An 18292-nucleotide genomic window follows, 5' to 3' on the forward strand; every position below is an offset into this window, starting at 1 on the left:
AGGACTTATATCACTTTCTATAATAGACGGCATCAGGAAAGCAGGATTTAATAGATCTTGCACACATTATAATAAGGCACCTTCCCTGCCGCACTCTTTATCTTACTTCTTTTTTTATTTTATTATTTTACTTTAGCATAATTTTTACAAACAAAATACTTTTTTGATATATCAAATTAAGCCCAATTTCAGGGAATTCGACAACATAAAAACTATTATAGTTTTTATGTGGGTTGCACTTTTCACTATTGCACTTTAGGAATTAATTAAAAAATGGAAAAAAATAGGGTCTAAATTCTTTCGTTCTTATAAAAGAGATGAAATAATGCGTTTGCAAATTACTTCTATTTAAAAATTAGGGCATGTTCAATCATTCAGCATTCAGGCTGCAGACAGATATTGTGTTTCCAACCATTATGATATAGTCAATATGTAGTATAGCCAACATCAGCGCAATTTGCACAATCCAAAATACCTTTGTTTACATAATTTATTTGCGTTATGTTGCACATGTATATGTTTACTTATGGCGTATTTTGCACATTGTTAAAAAAATATATTTATTTGCGAATTTTGCACTAGAAAAAGTGGGAAAAAAAAGTGATTTTTGCACATGGTCATAAATACAGGCTATAAATACATATATGAACAGGTTGTAGGTTTCTCACAAAAATAGTGGAAAAGGAACGTAAAGTTAACACTATCAAAATATCGTTATGATTGACGGTTAGAAAACTAATGTTTATCTATAAGAAAATATTGCATTGATGCCGATAAAAAGTACACATGTTTTCTTAAAAATAACGCAAACAGAAAATCTCCTTAAAATCAAAGGTCAGATGATATTTGACTAGGTAGAAGAAAGAATCACCCTTTGTAAATGTGAAAAAGTGGCAAATAGTGTGTTGTCTATGTTTAGTATCACGTGTGAAGTTTACACAGCGTTTGTATATAAATAAAAAAAAGAGTCATGGCTGAAAACCAACAATCTGGGAGCAAGGGCATCTGCCCGAAACGCGTCAGATTTTGCAGCTCGAAGAATAAAATAATCGTGCCTAAGGATTTTGGGACTCGTGTTGTCTTTGGACCAAACTTCCCCAAAAAAGAAGTCGAGCACACGCGGGTCAGTCGTTAAAAAGCTCCTTTATTCTGACATAGTGCATGACGCGTTTCATCCATAGTGGACTTCCTCAGTTGCAGTCCGAACCAAACAATTAAAACCAGTCCACACTTTTAAATGGCATGCCCCTCTTTGATTGGATGGAGCACACCTTGCAAGCACATTGGAAAGCCCGGACTCGAACTCCAAGTCCGCGCGGAGCAGGCATCAGGCGTAGGTACTAGCCCCAGTGGGCGGTGTCTGCTCCTTACAGCATACCAGCAAAGATCTTGTGCGGATGGCGGGCAGTTCAGCGAGACCCTCACTCCACCGCTTATATATATATGTATACCGCAAATTGCCCAGAAGCTTGTAGGGGCGCACTCTCAGGAATTTTATCGTCCGCCTATTTGAAGGGAATAACCACACGTAGATGCTCTTTGGTTAGCACTTCTTCTGACCTAAGGGACTACGATTCCCACAATGCGAGACGCGCACTAAGCGCGGTCCACTCAGGGAAGAGCTTGCAATAAAATGGTGATTATTGGAAACCGCCTGCGAGTGTCATTTTGCATCGACCTTTGAGAAAGCGGCAACAGCCGAGAAACGCATCAGGGCAGAAGAAGTGCTAACCAAAGAAAAATGTTTTAACAATAGTGTTACGTTATATATATATGTGTCTATACACATATATCTATTTATGTGTATATTTAGTATAAAATGTTACTTAAATGTATGTATTCCACATTATAGTAATGTGATACATAAAAATATTTACTATTTTAACCTATATATTGTTTTTAAAAATCGATATTTTGGTCTTTTTATTTTTTGCAATATTTTTGTACTTACCTTTATATGTATAGGAAAAAATGGTTTTGACAAAATATTTATGAATCACTATATCTGTGTTTTTGATATTATGTCACTGATCCTTATAATTTATGCACCACCTTAGAGTGAAGGAGTGTGGATAGAGCGGAGCAATGTAGAGTGGAGTATTGAACAGTGGTGGAGAGTGGGGGTAAAGTATTGTATTGTGGAGTAGAGTGAAGTGTAATTGATTGGAGTCACATAGGACAGGGTGCAATAAAGTGGTGTGTTATGTTATGGAGAAGAGTGGCATGGAGTGGAGTAGAGTGGCCTGGCTTAGCGCACAGTGGAGTAAAGTGTCATAGAGTGGAGTGGTCTGTTCTACAGAGGAGTGGAGTGTTGTGTCATAGTGTCTTGGAAAGTGTCGTAGAGTAGAGTGGTGTGCCACAGAGTTGATGGTAGTGTTGTAGACTGGAGTAGCATGGAGTACAGTAGAGTGAGGTACAGTGTGGTAGAGAGGAGTTTTATTGAATGTCGTTGGGTTGAGTGGCATAGAGTAGTGTGGTCTAGATTAGACTAGAGTGCAGTAGTGCGAAATAGAGTTGTGTTTAGTAAAGTGGGCTGGAGTGGCATAGAGGGAGCTGCGTAGAGTGTCGTACAGTGGAGTTGAGTGTCGTTCTGTGGCATAGAATAAGCTAGAGTCCCGTACACTTGCATAGACTGGAGTACACTGTTGTACAGTGGAGTGCTATAGAATGGAGTATTGTGTGATAGAGTGGAGGGGCATATAGTGTTGTTAAGTGGAGTAAAGTGTTGTAGAACAGAGTAGAGAGGAGTGCAGTCGGGGAGAGTGGAGTAGTGTACAGTGGAATAGCATAAAGTGTAGCGGAGTAGAGTATAAAGTGTAGCGGAGTAGAGTAGAATGGAGTGGCACCCAGTCAAATACTGTTGAATGGAGTGTGGTCCGTGGAGTGGCGTGTCGTACAGTGTTGGAAGGTGTTGTAGAGTGAAGTGGCACAGAGTGGAATAGCATACAGTGGAGTGGCATGTCATAGAGTAGAGTGGCATGTCGTGGAGTGGAGTGGCATGGAGTTCTTATAGTGGAGAGAACTGTCGTAGAGTGGAATTGCGTGTCATGGAGTGGAGTGACTTTTCATAGAATGGAGTGTCATGTTGCACAGTGAAGTGGAGTGGTGTGCCGTACAGTTGAGTGTTGTGTTGTATAGTGGAGTGGAGTATCATCTTGTACAGTCCAGTTTAAATTGATGTAGTGTGAAAATGGTTGAACAGATGCATTTAGCAGGAATGTAGAATTTGGTGTGCAGGGTAATGCTAGGCAGTGGCTTGCGCTTGCATTTCTCCTGATTTACCAATCAACAAGAGCAACACATGATGGTCTTGCTTTACTTGGTATACTGCATTGCCCTTGTGATACCATGTGTGACGCATTGGGTAATGCAATACAATGATAAATATTTCCCTTAGTGATATATTGTGCCATGTATACTGCAGTAACTTCGCTGTATACCGCGGTATATGCCTATGAAAAGGCAGTATATAATTTGGGTAATGTCTGCCTTTACAAAATTAACAGGCAGATATGTTGTTTCTAACTTTAGTTGTGTTCTGGGTTAGGGCCTTAAAAATAGGTAAGTAGGTTTTATTAAAGTGGTGATACAAAGGGAAATGCATTTATATATTATCTATATATTTTTTAAGATAGTTTATGGAGTAGCACTGTTTTTCCTAGCAAATACGTTTAAAAAATTTTTTATTAATTGCCACAGTCATTTGTATGTATTACCCCAGTATTGTGTATACTTTTTAAATACTTTTTGTAAAGAATTAAACATGCAAAATTGAAAATACTATAGAAGACTATCTTTGTGAAATATAGTGTATAACAGTGTTTTTAAAAAATGTTACATTTTTTTTAAAGTGTCTTAAGTACCACAGTACTTCCTAGGTAGTACGCTGGTACACCGTAATTTTTTTTTAAAACATAGAAACCTATCATTGTTTTTCCCAAACTATTACTGCTTTAGTAAAGTGGTAATAGGTAGGGAAAAATTACAAAACCTAATACTTCTCTACATCTAAGCCCCTAACCTAGAAACCAGCCAAAAGTTGATTAAAACAACATGGTTACCTTTAACTTTTGTAAAGGCATCCATTAGTCAATCACATAATGACTTGTCCTCCCATGTACTGGAAAATTACTGGAACCACAGATATCATTAGGTGTAAATGCTTTATAGCATGAAAACTACTTACCCTACTTATCTGTAATACCAAAAAGGATCATCTGCAGACCATAATTTAATAATCCTGCCAAATTTCATGGATATCCGATTCAGTGTTTGGCCGCAAGCTTGAGTACAAAGTCTGTAAAAAAATGCATTCATGCCAAAATGAGTTTTGGGTCCCCCTTTTAGCTTTGCATCCCCTTGATCAATCTCCATGAAACTGTGCATTGTCTGCCAATGTATAGAAAGAAATAGGTCTGCAAACTTTCAGAGAGATTCGTCAAACAGCCACCACGTTATTAGTAAGCAGAAATCTGAGGAATTCCTATCTCTGGCAACCCTAACTATAATTATAGAGTGGCTACCACCACTCTGTAATGGTTAGATACATAGATATGTATATAGTAATACTCAGTCATTCAATACTATGATCCAGCCTACGCTTACAGATTATAGCTAGTTGCAAATTGACTTTTCTAAATGTCTACACCAAAATAGGAAGAGATGATTCTAACTGCATGCTTCAATCCTCTTAGTTGCTAGGTGTTCCACTGTCAATTCTACAAGAAGCCCTGACGCACAGAAAGATTGAAGCCCGGTCGGAAGAGGTAAGATGCAATTACAACTACTAAAGCTTTGCATATCAGTCAGAACTACAACATGTTTTGTGTGGTCTTTGATGTCATAATGTATCAGTGCAAATGTGTAAAATGTGATGCTTAGATTACAAAAGAGGTTCTACAACCGCAACCACTACTAACATCTAGTAATGCATTGTTGAAGATAGCATATACAGAAATAACAACTGATCTAAATAAATATAATTTACAAAACTATTGCCCCCTGAATGTAAATGTTCCTTTATTGACTCCAATTGAGCAATCTTTGTGTATACTAAAACTAGTTTTGCCAATTTTATGTCAGACTGCATTCTGGTACCACGACTGGTTGATAAAGTTTGACACCTTAGGGAAGGATGTGGTGCAAGAGTAGCATGAACAATTTGTGCCAGATTAAGGCTGTAGAATGCACACTGATTTCTCAGCTTGTCGCTTATATTTAAACCTCATCACTATTCATACCAGGATATTTGTAAACTATTGACCATGCAACTCACTGCATTAATTATAAAGTCCTTCTGGGGGGCTCCTAGGACTTTACAAAAAGACATGTGTCTTGTTTGTACCCATATTCTTGTACCTTACTTTGTAGCTGGTGGAGAATCTATTGCATTGTTTGATAGCTTTTCTATGGCCTTTTTTTCTGTCCCTTAATGGGGCCCCAAAACTCTTTAGGTAGGACAGTAGTAGATTTTCAATTTGCAGTGTATTGATTAAGGTCTTGACTAATAGTGGCATGTCTTGGTGTTATACATGCTACTCCAAGATGTTATCCAGACTTGATGCAGTGGAATGTAACATCTAACCTGTAAGGCAGGATGTCAATGGAGGGTGAACAATAGTTTTGCATGCTGCACATACAAACCAGAGTGACTTGCAATCTGTGAGGCTATTGAATCATGCTTTTGGGACTAGCAAGGTCTTGATTGCTTTTCTGATTTTTAGATGGCTGTTGATTTTCTTATTGCCTTTGGGATCTTCAAACAGTGCTTACATGTTTGCGCAGGAATGGAGCTGCCTACAATGCATGCAGGAGAAGAGCAACATTTGAGCTAAGCTTTCTACTTTGGCTGTACAGTTTGAGTTTCAATGGTAAGAAGGTAGATCCCTACAGCTGGATTGCCCAGTCTGTGATACAGAGCACTTGGAGGATATTTTTTACACTACTGTTTAACAGTGTTGGGCTTTGCAGGCGAGGTGATGTGTGTTTTCAACTGTTCAACTCTAGGACTTCTCTGGTAGCCTTTTACCGGATTAGTTGTAGTTCATCAATTCGTTTTTCTGAAATTCCAATGTGAATGCCATTTGCATAGTCAAGGCATGGGGAATAGGATAGCTGTTGATGCCTAAATCCTGTGTGGTTGGCTCAAGTAGGGGTAGATACTTGATCTCCAGATAAAGAAAGTGTCTCTGGCTACATTGTTAATGTTTGTGTGAAAGTTGGGAGTACAATGTCACACCAAGATTTTTTACCTCCTTTGATGTGGTGGTGCTAATCCTAGCTAAGGTTGGCACTCTATTTGGGTGTCAAAGCGCCACTAAGTTGCATAGTTGAGAAGCTTTATTTGGCTGAACTAAGTTTAGGATGATTCTTTAACATCCATCGAACTACTGCCTAAAGCCTGTCACCTAGGCCGGAAGAATTAAGGTCTAGATTTTTTCAGGTTTTAAGGTGATACGGGTATCATTTGAATAGTTATGGCTGATGAGCTTGTAGATGTTGACAAGATCAGTAAGTGGTGTTAGGCATACAACAAAGAGTAGAGAAGCAATTATCGAGTCCTGAAGCACACTAACCTAACCTTAAAGGTACTGGGTAGAAGTGTGTTAATATAACAATTTGAGCTCTGCCCTTTAGTTAGGATTTTATCCAGGTGCTGATGGTTCCTTCACTGTCTGTGTCTTCTGGTCTTTGTAAGAGTAGTGGATGGGACACAGTTTTGGATATTGATGATGGGTACAGAACAAATAGTGCTTTGCCTTCATTCTGACCTGCAGTGTTCTTGCGTTCGCCCAGCTAGAAATTAATCCTAATTCCATACTTCGTATTGGACTGCATTCCATGTAACCATCAGGCAGGAGTTTGTTTTGTTTATATCAGTGATGAGAAAATTCAGTCTTTTCCATGGGCATATCCAGGGATATACTATTGAATAGTTTTTTGTTTAGTATGAGTTTAATCTAAGATGTTTTCAAGTTGCGTGGGAACTCTTCAGTTGATGGGGAGATGTTGATGATTACTTGGTTTAACATAGCACAGTAGGTATAGCATGAGATCCTTCTGCTTTTATAGCATCTATTAGATTATTGGTAGCTCTCATAACTAGCAGGTTGTAGGACTACAATGTAGACTGTGATTTGAGGGTATCATTATTTGGCGAAGGTTTCAGGATGAGGTCATTAAAATGGTCGTAATTTCTTAATCCTAAATAGGAGTACCTATGTACTTCCTCCATCTCTTCCTTATTTAACCACTAATGCCTGCAATACTTATCCCTGCCACAAGTCATAATATTAGATTTTGATATATATTTAGGTAGTTGGTCAGACTACAAGCTTGTTGCTTGCTTAAGTAACATCGCAAAACTATGCATATCTGATCAAGCAGCTCAGTGTTGAGGGCGGTACACTGGGATTTCCCTGGGCTCAGTGCCCAGCTTAAGTTGTTTAGCTTCACACTGACACTTTACTTTATTTCCCTACATGTTGCATGCTTTCCTTTTTTTAATCATACAAGTGCTCTGGTCACTGTATATGGGTTTGGAGTCCAGGTATTGTAGCCTTGGAGAGTGCTAATCTTTACAGCCTAATTCAAGGAAGAGTATGGTTGATGGAAAGAAAGTCGGTTTGAAAAAATCCAAGTATAGAGCAAGTCAATTTTTACAAATGGCCAGTTCTGTTAATTAGTGAGCAACAAACAGTTGTGCACGGTGGACTAACCCACTCAGGGCCAAGATAATTATATAATTGACTTATATCCATTCCATTCAGATTCAGACAAGCCATTTGAGTTTGGTACCAGAATATCACACCCTAAATATTGTTTGACAAAAATAGCGTGTCCTAAATATTATTTACAAACATTTTGGCCAACTGAAGTTAATATTAGGATATCTACACCAATGGAGCAGTATATAATAGTTAGGCCACAATACATATGCCACACAATGTTTATATTAGTGATATTCTGACATACAATCCCCCTTAGCAGACAATTTAGTGGCAGGGCTTTCAAAACTATGAGCCTTTAATAATGTAAATACTCCATCACAATCTTCTTGTGGAGGGGACCAACACCGAGCCTCTCCATGCTTGTGGCACTGCTCGAGTGTTGCAAACTACCTTGCACGTTGACTGCAGAATAGATGCTCAAACTCTAGATTATCGAGTTAGAGCTACACTGGCCCTACCATCCAGTTTAGGGGCATATTTACTAGTAAACTGTCGGAGCGTGGCGTTAAACCTAAGAAGGCTAATGCCGCACTCCGACAGTTTCCAAAAGCAGAGATGCGCCGTATTTTCAAGAATACGGTGCACCCCTGCCTTTCCCTTAGTGCTTAGGGTGCCCTTAACTGCACATAAACAATCCAGAATGGTGATTTGGAACTTCTATGTGTGCTGCATTGTGCAGCACACATAGAAGTGGCAAATCTTAATTTATTAAATGATTGTTTATGCGCAGGAAGGGACACCATAGCATTCTCCTTGTTTTGCCATGTTTCCTTTGGTCTTAATTTTGGTGCTGCTTCCTATTTGCGCCCACCACAATACCCACTGCCCACCCTTTTCACGCTAAGTATAGCGTGAAAGGGTGCCTTATTTACAAGCGGCATTAAGCCACGGTAAGTGGCTTAACACCGCCTTGTAAATAAGGCGAAGCCCCTATCGCCACAGGAACGTCGATAAAAGTGATGTTCCTGTGGCAATAGGGGCTTGTAAATATGACCCTGAGTGACTTGACTAGTGGTTCTAATTCAATAATAAAACAAGCATTGGCATAGCCAATAGGTCTCGCTTTTGCGACCTTATAAGTATTTAGTTATGCAGCACCATATCCTTGGTGCAACAACATCAACTGTTGCATGGCTAAACACTTATAAGGTACAAGGTTTAGCCATGCAACAGTTGATGTTGTTGCACCAAGTATATTGTGCTGCAAAACTAAATACTTATAAGGTCCCAAAAGCGAGACCTATTGGCTATGCCAATGCTTGTTTTCCTTGCAAGAAAGTGTCACTCATAGTCGTTGAAATGTCGCTCCTAATTACATTGAAATTATGAAAATGTCACATATAGCAATCTGAAACCTTGGCAGCTATGGCTAGTTGATGAGAAGTCTTTATTGAGCATCATACATCATCACAGGTTCCAGCCTGCTGGAGTCAGCTGCAGAACCTTCGAATGACAGTGGAGAAAGAACATTCTGGGGAAGAGAAGGGTGGAGGACGGGACGGATTAGATCAAGTATAGTAAATTACAACACTACTCTTCAACTGAATAATAAAATAATTTGCCTTCTGTTCAAATGAGAGGTGTTCCCCAGGCAGCAATTCAATGCAAGCTTCCCTGACACGTGATAGCGCGTTCTTTGTCACGACCGTTACACGATGTGCAGCAGCATTGCAAGATTTCTTATTGATGTAGAAATAAAGTCTGGCTGTTCATACTAGCATGCCACCGAACAGGCTTATTATGGCCCAAAAACTTGTTTTAAGCGTTTAAAATCTAAAATGTTTGGCAATGCCAATGTTTGTTGTTTTCTCTGGTGGGCAGCTTGCGCTTTCCCAGACGATCTGCACGGTTGGTTGCGTCGACAGCACATTGGCAGGATCTTCCTGCTGGGGCGTGCGCACGCTTTTCAGGAGACTAGCGGGCCATTGGTTAAGGCATCTAGAACGTGAACTTCCGGTTGACGTTTTCACGTTTATGGTGAGCTAGTCATACTGTGTTTGTGTGTCGAGAGGGCATTTGAATGTTGTAATGACCGCGCCTCATGTAGCAAATGCTCCGCTGCATCGACACAGGCTCCACCGTCCGATGCGGATGCTCGGCGATGCCGCAGTCTGAGCGGGCAAACATTACATTAACTACTTACCGGCACGTGTCCCGCTACTTGGGCTAATGAATGTGCGGCTGGGTCTGCATCTTCGTGATACGCTGCTGTTATTTACGCGTCTTCACGGAGCACTGTGTGTGTGAGACTCACTCTGTGTGACAACAACACTACTAAAGTCAGTGGCAGGCAGGCTGACTGGCAAAGTTCTTACTTCTGTTCTGTTCTGTAGACTGTCTGTCAGGCTGGCAGTCGCGACGTTGCAGCCAGTCCGGCGAGGCCTGCGTCAAGTCAGTCAGTGAGCCCACAGGTGTAACAGGCGCCAGCGCGCGCGCTAGCAGCCTGGCATAGTCAGTCTCAGCGCTGGTACAGAAGAGTAAGACAGTGGCATTTAAATGTGTGACAATGCATTTCAGTGCGGTGATGCGGAACACCACACTGAAATGCGTTAGAGTCACGCCTGATGAGTAATACTTGGCAGGCCTGCCATCATTGGCCGTGACATAGTTCTTTTTAGGTTGAGCCTAGTGCAGCGTGCATACACTGCTCTATGGGGAGGCTTCTTGTAAGCACTTCCAACTTTCTACAGACTTCTCCTTGTGCTTTTGTTTACACCCACACATTTTATTGGCATTGCGTGTGGCTTTAAAAAAATGAAAGCACGCAAATGGCCAAAGGCGGGGGTATGTCCCGCCTTTTCTGTAAATGTTCACTCCCATGGCCTGCGAGCAGCGGCGCGCAGTATGCCAGCTGCATTCCAATATCAGGCTACTTATTAACCTAACCCAGCGTGGTCACTTTCGCGACTGCGTATGTCTGCGCCTGTTTTTACATGTAAAGGTTACAGGCTGGTGCTCAACTGGGGCTGGAATCTCCCAGCAGTTTTATATGAACAGGTTTAGAAAATACAGGCAAAATATCAAAGCATTTTTCCCCAAACCTAATCTTTTAAAAATGTTTATAATCTCCGGTCCTAATACTGAGCCACACAAATCTGTTCCTCTTCCTGAGCTAGATAGGGCAGAGTGCGAAGTGCTCTGCATGACTTGATATCACAAAAGTGTGTTTAGGGGCTCTTCTAACACTATAACTCACCTGGTGCAATACTCGGTTCATACGTTCCAGTGCTCCAGCCTTGCACCAAATGCAGACACCAAAGCCCCCACAGTGTCCACCTGAACCCCCTTGCCAGCTTCTGGGGAGCGGAGGAGAGAAAGAGACCCCCAGGAGAGGGAGAGACAGCCGAGGTATTATCTGTGTTAGTCCAAGGTACACGCATCAGTCGGGAATGCTCAACCATCTGTTTCTGTGCCAGCCCCAGGGGACGGTCCAAACGCTGATGGCACCTTGCCACTCTTGGCATCGTGCCCCCCTCTTCGCCCAATGATGGCATAGAAAGAATTGTCGTGACAAAGTGACTAGGTGCAGAGCAACGAGGCTCAAGAGAAAACAAGGCCTCCACACAGGTAAAAGAAAGAAAAGAAACTGACTGAATATTGGTTTGTTCTACAACATGAATTACTGGTTTTATTAATAGTGTTCCAGACTGATCCCAGACTGCTCTCTTACTGCTGCAAGGCTCTGTAAACATGCATGGCTGTTACCCAATGTAAGGGCCGTGGAAGGATGAGTGGGAGGCTGGGTTGGCCATCCACAGATTCAAATGTGTGACCTACAGCTCACGGCAGATGTTAGCGATGTGCGATTTACTCACCGAGCCATCCGGCCGTTTCCATTGCGCCTTTACATTGTGTATGTCCGAGCTCATCCAGTGGCACCGTTAACCTAGGATGAATGGAAGGCTGAACCAGTCCCACCCGGCCAGGACTCTGAAACTACCATGTAAAGCTCCGATTTCTACATTGAACAGTTTAAGACCCTTCAATTGCTCGACGACAGCCAATGAAAGAGTACACGTTTAACAAATACACATTACGAGTTTTGCAGTGTCCTCCCCACAAAAGCCTCTTCTCAAGAGTCTTAAAACCACGGCTTGTAACGATGGCTGTTTTATCCGCCCTGGGAGCGAGATGCGCGGTAACATGGCGCCTGGGTGCCGAGGGCTTCGGGGCGCACATCCAACACACAGGGATACTCGCAACATTTGTTTCCAGAATGCAGGGCTTTAAGTGGGCCGGGTCTCACAAGAGCTGAGCACCTACATATTTTAGGTCGAGCCGCTGCATCGCTAAATACTTAGAAGGTCCCAAAGGTGAGACCTATTGGCTATGCCAATGCTTTTTTAAATATTCAGCCGTGCTTCACAGCAACTGTGCTGCAGCACAACTTAGCTAAAAGCATCGAAAAAGTGAAACCTCACATTGGTGAGACCTATTGGCTTTGCCACTGCTTGTTTTACTTTGCCTGTTCACTCTTCACGGGGTTTAAAGTGTGGCTTTAGCCGTAAGCCAGGCGTGTCACCAAGGGATGTGAAAGGAAAGTGTTGCGCAGCGTTTCAATTACCCCTCAGCTAGCGCTCTCACCCACAGAGGCACCCAAAGCCTTTTCATTAACTGGCAGCTGTACCGTGGAAGGCTGTGGGGCGCATTCACGCCTTTCATCACAGTAATAGTGCCAATATCGGCAACAGTTATCACAAAGCACATAAGTACATAAGTGCATAAATAAAACACACGACACTGTAATGTAAGTGGAGAAATATTGCTGCAGGTTTATTAGCATAACCAATATGCAAACAAGGTGGGTTATCTTACGGGCGATCCCAGGGCAGGCCAGCCCTATGCCGCCTGCCCGTCTGATAAGCCTAGAGTCACCATGGCAACGCCAACTGGTGTATACCAAATATTGGGAGGGTCCACCCCTCCCATCCGTGGACCACCAGTCCACATGCTTCACACGCCCCCCCGTGATGGGTGGGCGGAGCATACATGGCAGCCCCCGGTTGCTCAGACCCACAACCGCCTTTCGGTTAACGGGGCGCCGTCGTTCTTCCAGGGGACCCGCTAAACATCCCTGGGTATCCTGGCTTAGCACCCCGCGGTGCTGCTGCATGCTGTACCCCTTGGTATGTGCAGACCCTGGATCGCCCTGTAACTCCTCCACAGCCTTGGGAGTGGCCACCGTCACTACCAGGGCCCCCCACCAAGGTAGACCTATTTCCCTACAACCAGCTGCAGCCAACGCTTCCCCTAGGTCCAGTAGGAAAAGATCCATGCCTAAACTAGGACTTCTCCCAGGTCCAGCCAAAACAAGTCTCCGCCCAACCAGGCCGACGGCCAGCGAACGAGCGGACAAGAGGACCAGGAGGGGGCGGAGACAGTATAAGTACCCCTGTCTCCTGCCCGCCCTCGCCGGAAACAGCTATCTGTTGGGGTCTCCCCCGGACTAGCCCAGGGACTCGACCTCCCACCCCTGTGCCTTCCTGTGGCACTAAGGCGGCCGCCCTCCAAGGGGCGGGCCGCTGCACAACCCCCCCCCGGGCAGCCTTACAAAGGTTGAGTCCCCGCATTAGGCGCAACTCGCCTGCACATTCATCACACGGACGGACCAATAGGAAAGGCGAGGGCGATTAAAATGTCAAACCCAGTGACCTTTGGTTTGTCGCAAGAAATGCATCCATGGACGATTTTCTGAAAAATACATAAGGCTGTGTGCCATTATTCTCATAAAGCTGCTGGTGGGCTCGGAGCTGACTAGATCAGACCAAGCCACGAAAAATATGTGTCGTTTCTGAAATTAAAACATCTACACAATTGTTTTTGTAGTATTCGCCTGTAGACAGGGCTTTAAGTGGGCCGGTCTCACCGGGTCTGAGCACCAGAAGTTTTTAGGTCTCGCCTGACCCAGCGCATGCGCTGGTCTGGCGAGACTTATTGAGAGGGCTCTAAAAAGTGCTACCAGGCCAGCTTGTAACTACAGTGCATGTGCGCGGCCGCTTTGAAGTTTGATCGCGATCATTTTCACTTTCGCGGCTGCACGGCCGCTTGGCATAGCCAATAGGTCTCGCTTTTGGGACTGTTGCATGACTAAACACTTATAAGGTCCCAAAGGTGAGACCTATTGGCTATGCCAATGCTTGTTTACAGGGGGCCTCGATACGGGTCTCTATCAGGCTCTGTTTCGTGCCCTGGTACAGGCGGTCCATTTTTTTTTTTTGGACTGCAGTGACAGCAGGCTCATGGATGTGTGCATGATCACACTGCTCACTTCTCACTAGTGAAGAAGTTACGGCATGACGTCATGCCAGGTGAGCGTTGTAGGGGAAGGGAAATCCTTTAAAGGGAGTCACTTTCTCTCTGGATTTCCCTTCTGTTTTTGAAACTCAGTAACAGCAACATTGTCGTGGTGTCACTAGGGCTTTAAGTGGAAGCTTTTTCAATATTATATACAAGCCATAGTTGCTGCTTATTTATCTTATGCAACAAACAACCATTGACAAAGCCAATAGTCCTGACTTGTTGTAGGTATGATGTTATTTGTTGTATCATATATCTGAATGCAATGACAGAAACAGCAAAATACAAGTGGGGCGACAAGCTATGCTAAGCACAGATTTGTAGTTTATGTTTTTTTAAGCCACACCCTTAATTACATTGGCCACTCCCCTTTGAGAGACCCCCCAGTTTTTGCATCCCACTTATAGCCCTGCCTGTAGGTGTATCTCTAAAGATCTAAAATGGTGCCCCATTCTGCACTGCTCTGGATGACGAGGAGTGCCCCTATTTAACCAAATATTGACTTTTTTCCCCCGCTGTTTATCACACCTCAAAAAATTGTCTGGAGCCTGCAGATTTAAATGAATAAGAAAAACAACAACCAGAGCAAAATCTGTTTTTCCCCATTTAATATTTATTAAACCCAAAAGGGTCAGCTACAATAAAAAACTGAATTGATATGCTGAGACGGTCCCATGAAAATCTGTGAAAGAAAGGAATCGTAAAAGTCTGTCAGCCCGGCACTTCTGGAATTTCCCTAGTAAAATGCCGACAAAGCACACTGAAGCTGTTTGTAAAGACTTTGCTGGTGCCAGCACACCGCGTTCACAGGTTTCAGTTTGTAATAAAACATTTTCCAGTAACTGGACATTCGTACAGACGACACGACTCATTTGTTAGAACAAAGAAACACTATGGCTTGCCACCTTGAGGTGCTCAAAGGAGCGTTTAACTTAAAAGCAATATTATTCTGCTCTGCCTTCAAGAGAAAACAAGCATTGGCTGCGCGGCCGTGAAAATGACAAGGCCACGCGGCCCGCGAAAGTGAAAGTGATCGCAGACGCGATCAAGCACGGCGAGACACATGGCGGCTGCGCATGTGCACGCTCACTTGCACGCAAGCTTTAGGTCACAGGCAGCACTTTATAAACACGCATACAAAATGTCTCGGCCAGACCAGCGCATGCACTGGATCAGGCGTGACCTAAAGAGACACAAACTCCTACTTTTTATTTCTTTAACACGTGTAAGGAAATGTTTGTGATTGCAGAACTGGCGTTGACATCCTGTGTGGAACATGACTAACACAAGACTCCCATCTGGCCATTTGCAGGGTGGAAGAGCAGTTTAACTGCAGGCCTAACTTTTCCTTTTAAACAATAGCAAGGTCTTACTTCCCCCTTGTATATGTATAAATCACCCCTATGGCAGGCCTATTAAGGCCTAAGACAGGGTGCAACATTGTCCACAGGCAGAACATGCAAATGTACATGTTTTAACAGTGAAAACGCGGAACTGTCGTTTTTACTGTGAAAAAGCTTGGCTGCCCAATTGGCTAGTACAAAGTTACATGCTGACGCCTCAGCTTTGCTAACTCTGGAACGGTGCAACCAAAGTGGGTCACCCAAGGTATCTAACAACTCATTACATCAAGCCTGGCTTGCTTCTCAGGTAAAAAGTAATGTAACACGCTTCAGTGTGCAACTTTAGCAATTTTGCCACTTTGTTGCCTTCAGGCCCCTGTGTCCATACTGGCTGCTAACGGGGTTCCTGTAGCTGAGACACCTTTCTGCTCTCCTGGGGCCCTCTTGGGGAGATGTGCTGACCATTCCCAGGAATTATACAATAGGGGTCTGTTCTGGAAAGAGTGTCACCTCCCTTCTGCAGGAAGTTACACGGGTGTTGGCTAAAAAAAGCGAGCTTCAAACAAGAAGTCACCTTAGAAGGGCAAATGGATAAAACTTGGGAGAGGAGATGCTCCATTGTCCAGGAAACAGGCTCGCACATGGAACAGGAGAGGGGAAACCAGTTATCAAAGCGGTTTTCCAGTGGTGCGTAGCCCACTTGATAGCCACACCTCTGGGTGGGTTGGTTTAGGAAGCTTCTCACACAGAGAGAGTGGTCCTGCCACATTGGAAGCGGGCAGATTGGTGCATCCTGGGATGCCCACATGCTACACTTCGCAGAAAGGTGGGAGGGAACCTCGTAGTCCATTAGCCACAATCTGCCCTGAGTGTATTTTCTGAGCCTAAGTAGGGCACCCATGGAACCCAGAACTCAGACTGGAAGAATGACCAAAGAAGGACTGCCCTACTGCACGGTGGATCCTGCTGGCTATAAAAGTGGAGGGACTGTGCCAGCTGTGTCCTGATCAATGAGAATTTGTCTCCAGAGGCCAGCCAAAGTCCAAGAAACTCCAAGGGTTAGTGAGCTGGCCTCATGTTCACAGCACAGAAACACAACAGCTGGGAAGCCTGCTGTGGCATGTTTTTAACCTGCCTCAAACCGCTGCTATGCAGCTCCAGGGACCAGGACGCTGATCCTGGGAGTGTCGTAGTGCAGCTGGAACCCCCAGAGGATGAGTTATTGACCCAGGGAGGATTGGTCTGTGACCGCAATACTGGGGGACTGGTAGTCAATTGGTGACTGGGCTTCTGCCAGCACTGAGAGGAAAAGGATCACCTTATCCTTTCGTGGACCAAGGAGTGGTCACAGCAAGACCCCCATCGACTGCATCACATCCACAGCACCCTTTCAGCATCTTCAGCATCCTTCACCCCTTGCACCAGGACCACTTCCATAGGAAAGCCTTTCAAACATTAAAGGTGCCTGGAACAGACTTAAGACTGCTTCATCTACTGAGGTTTCTGAGGATCTGGCTGGTCCTCCTGACTGGCTCCCAACTGGAGTAGGTTGCCGAAAGACACTCTAAGTGACCGCATTACAGCGAGCCCTAACGTCTTTCTGAAAAATTTTCTAAGTGACTAATTCATGGAATTTGCCAGTGGTTGCTCACAGTTGAGTCAAATAACTTAATTTACTATACCTTGTAAATGCTTTATCTCCCGAGCCCGGTGGATCTTTTTCATTTTGGTGTCTAAACATGCATGAAAATACTGTCTATTTTGATAAATTTGTGACGGACGTCTTTGGTGTCTTGTTGATTTCTTCTTCAATTGTTTTGGTACTGTTTAAATGCTTTTCACTTTTTCCTTTGTGTAAGCCTTGCTGCTCAAAGCCACACCTACCCTGGGTTGAGCTGAAGGTTTGACAAACGAAACCTAAGAGTCCTAAAGGGGTTGGTATGTGTATTATAAGGTGAGATCGCACAATCGCCATATAAGGCACCCCGTCTCCACTTAACAAGTAACGCTTTCAACAGGTTAACCCTAGCACCTAGGACTTACCTGTGGGACTTGGCTACAGTGCCTTGAGTCATACCTTGTCACTCCCTTTCTCGTTGTCTCTCTGTCTCCCACTCTCTCTTTCTCTTGCTGTCTCTCACTCCTCTTCAAGATTGCTCTGTGGCCTGTTTCTTGCCTCTTTTTTGTGCCTCTGTGCTTTGTTTTGTGACATTGATTACATTTGGGCTCTTTATATTTTTATGCTGCTTTGCTCTGTTTTTTGCCTTTTCTTCATGCCTTTATGCTCTATTAAATGCCTCTTTTTCATTGTTTGGTGCCTCTTGTTTTGTTTCACTTTGCTCTAATTTGTGCCCCTGTTTTGTATCGCTTGCTCTGCTCCGTGCCTCTGCCACCTAGTTTTCTTTCTTTTTTCTCCCCAGCAAACATTTCCCACTCTCTTACCTACCACACCCACTGCAACACTGCCCACCGCCCCCTGTGCTCCTCTCTGCTCCCAGGACCTACTCATTGGCGGCTGCAGGGCGGACCAGCCATTATGCAAGTTCTACCTTGCCCTAGTACTTACCTGTGAGACCCAACTCCAGTAATTTGACTCCCTCCAGGTCACTCTCTCTCTCTCACTCCTCTTCAGGATTGCTCTGTGCTCTGTTTCTTACATCTGTGCTGTGATTTGCATTATCTCTCTCTTGTGCCCTCTGTTCCTATGAATTTCTTCTTCTCTGCCCCTGTGCTCTGCAGCCTCAACTGTTTTTATGCCTGAGTGCTTTTTTTGTGACATCTGTTGCCTAGTTTTCATGCTCTTTTCTCTGCCCCAGAACTCCTTTTGCGAGTCTCTCACTCTCCCTCTTCCTGTGCCCCCAGCAGAGCCTCCTAACATCCCCAGTGGTCTCCCGGGACCAACTTATTGGCGGCTGCAGTGCA

At 43.9% G+C, this 18292-nt stretch overlaps 1 protein-coding gene across 1 annotated transcript in view; it reads left to right on the forward strand.

Moving 5' to 3' along the window:
• Window positions 1-18292, forward strand: part of MYO1H (myosin IH) — a 606720-nt gene that overhangs the window by 142771 nt on the left and 445657 nt on the right. The window contains exon 10 of the mRNA XM_085633501.1: window positions 4695-4766. Coding sequence (XP_085489627.1) covers window positions 4695-4766 — 72 coding nt within the window. The remainder of the gene's footprint in view (window positions 1-4694; window positions 4767-18292) is intronic.

This window comes from Triturus cristatus, chromosome 11 (assembly GCF_964204655.1).
Source record: "Triturus cristatus chromosome 11, aTriCri1.1, whole genome shotgun sequence".
Taxonomy (NCBI): domain Eukaryota; kingdom Metazoa; phylum Chordata; class Amphibia; order Caudata; family Salamandridae; genus Triturus; species Triturus cristatus.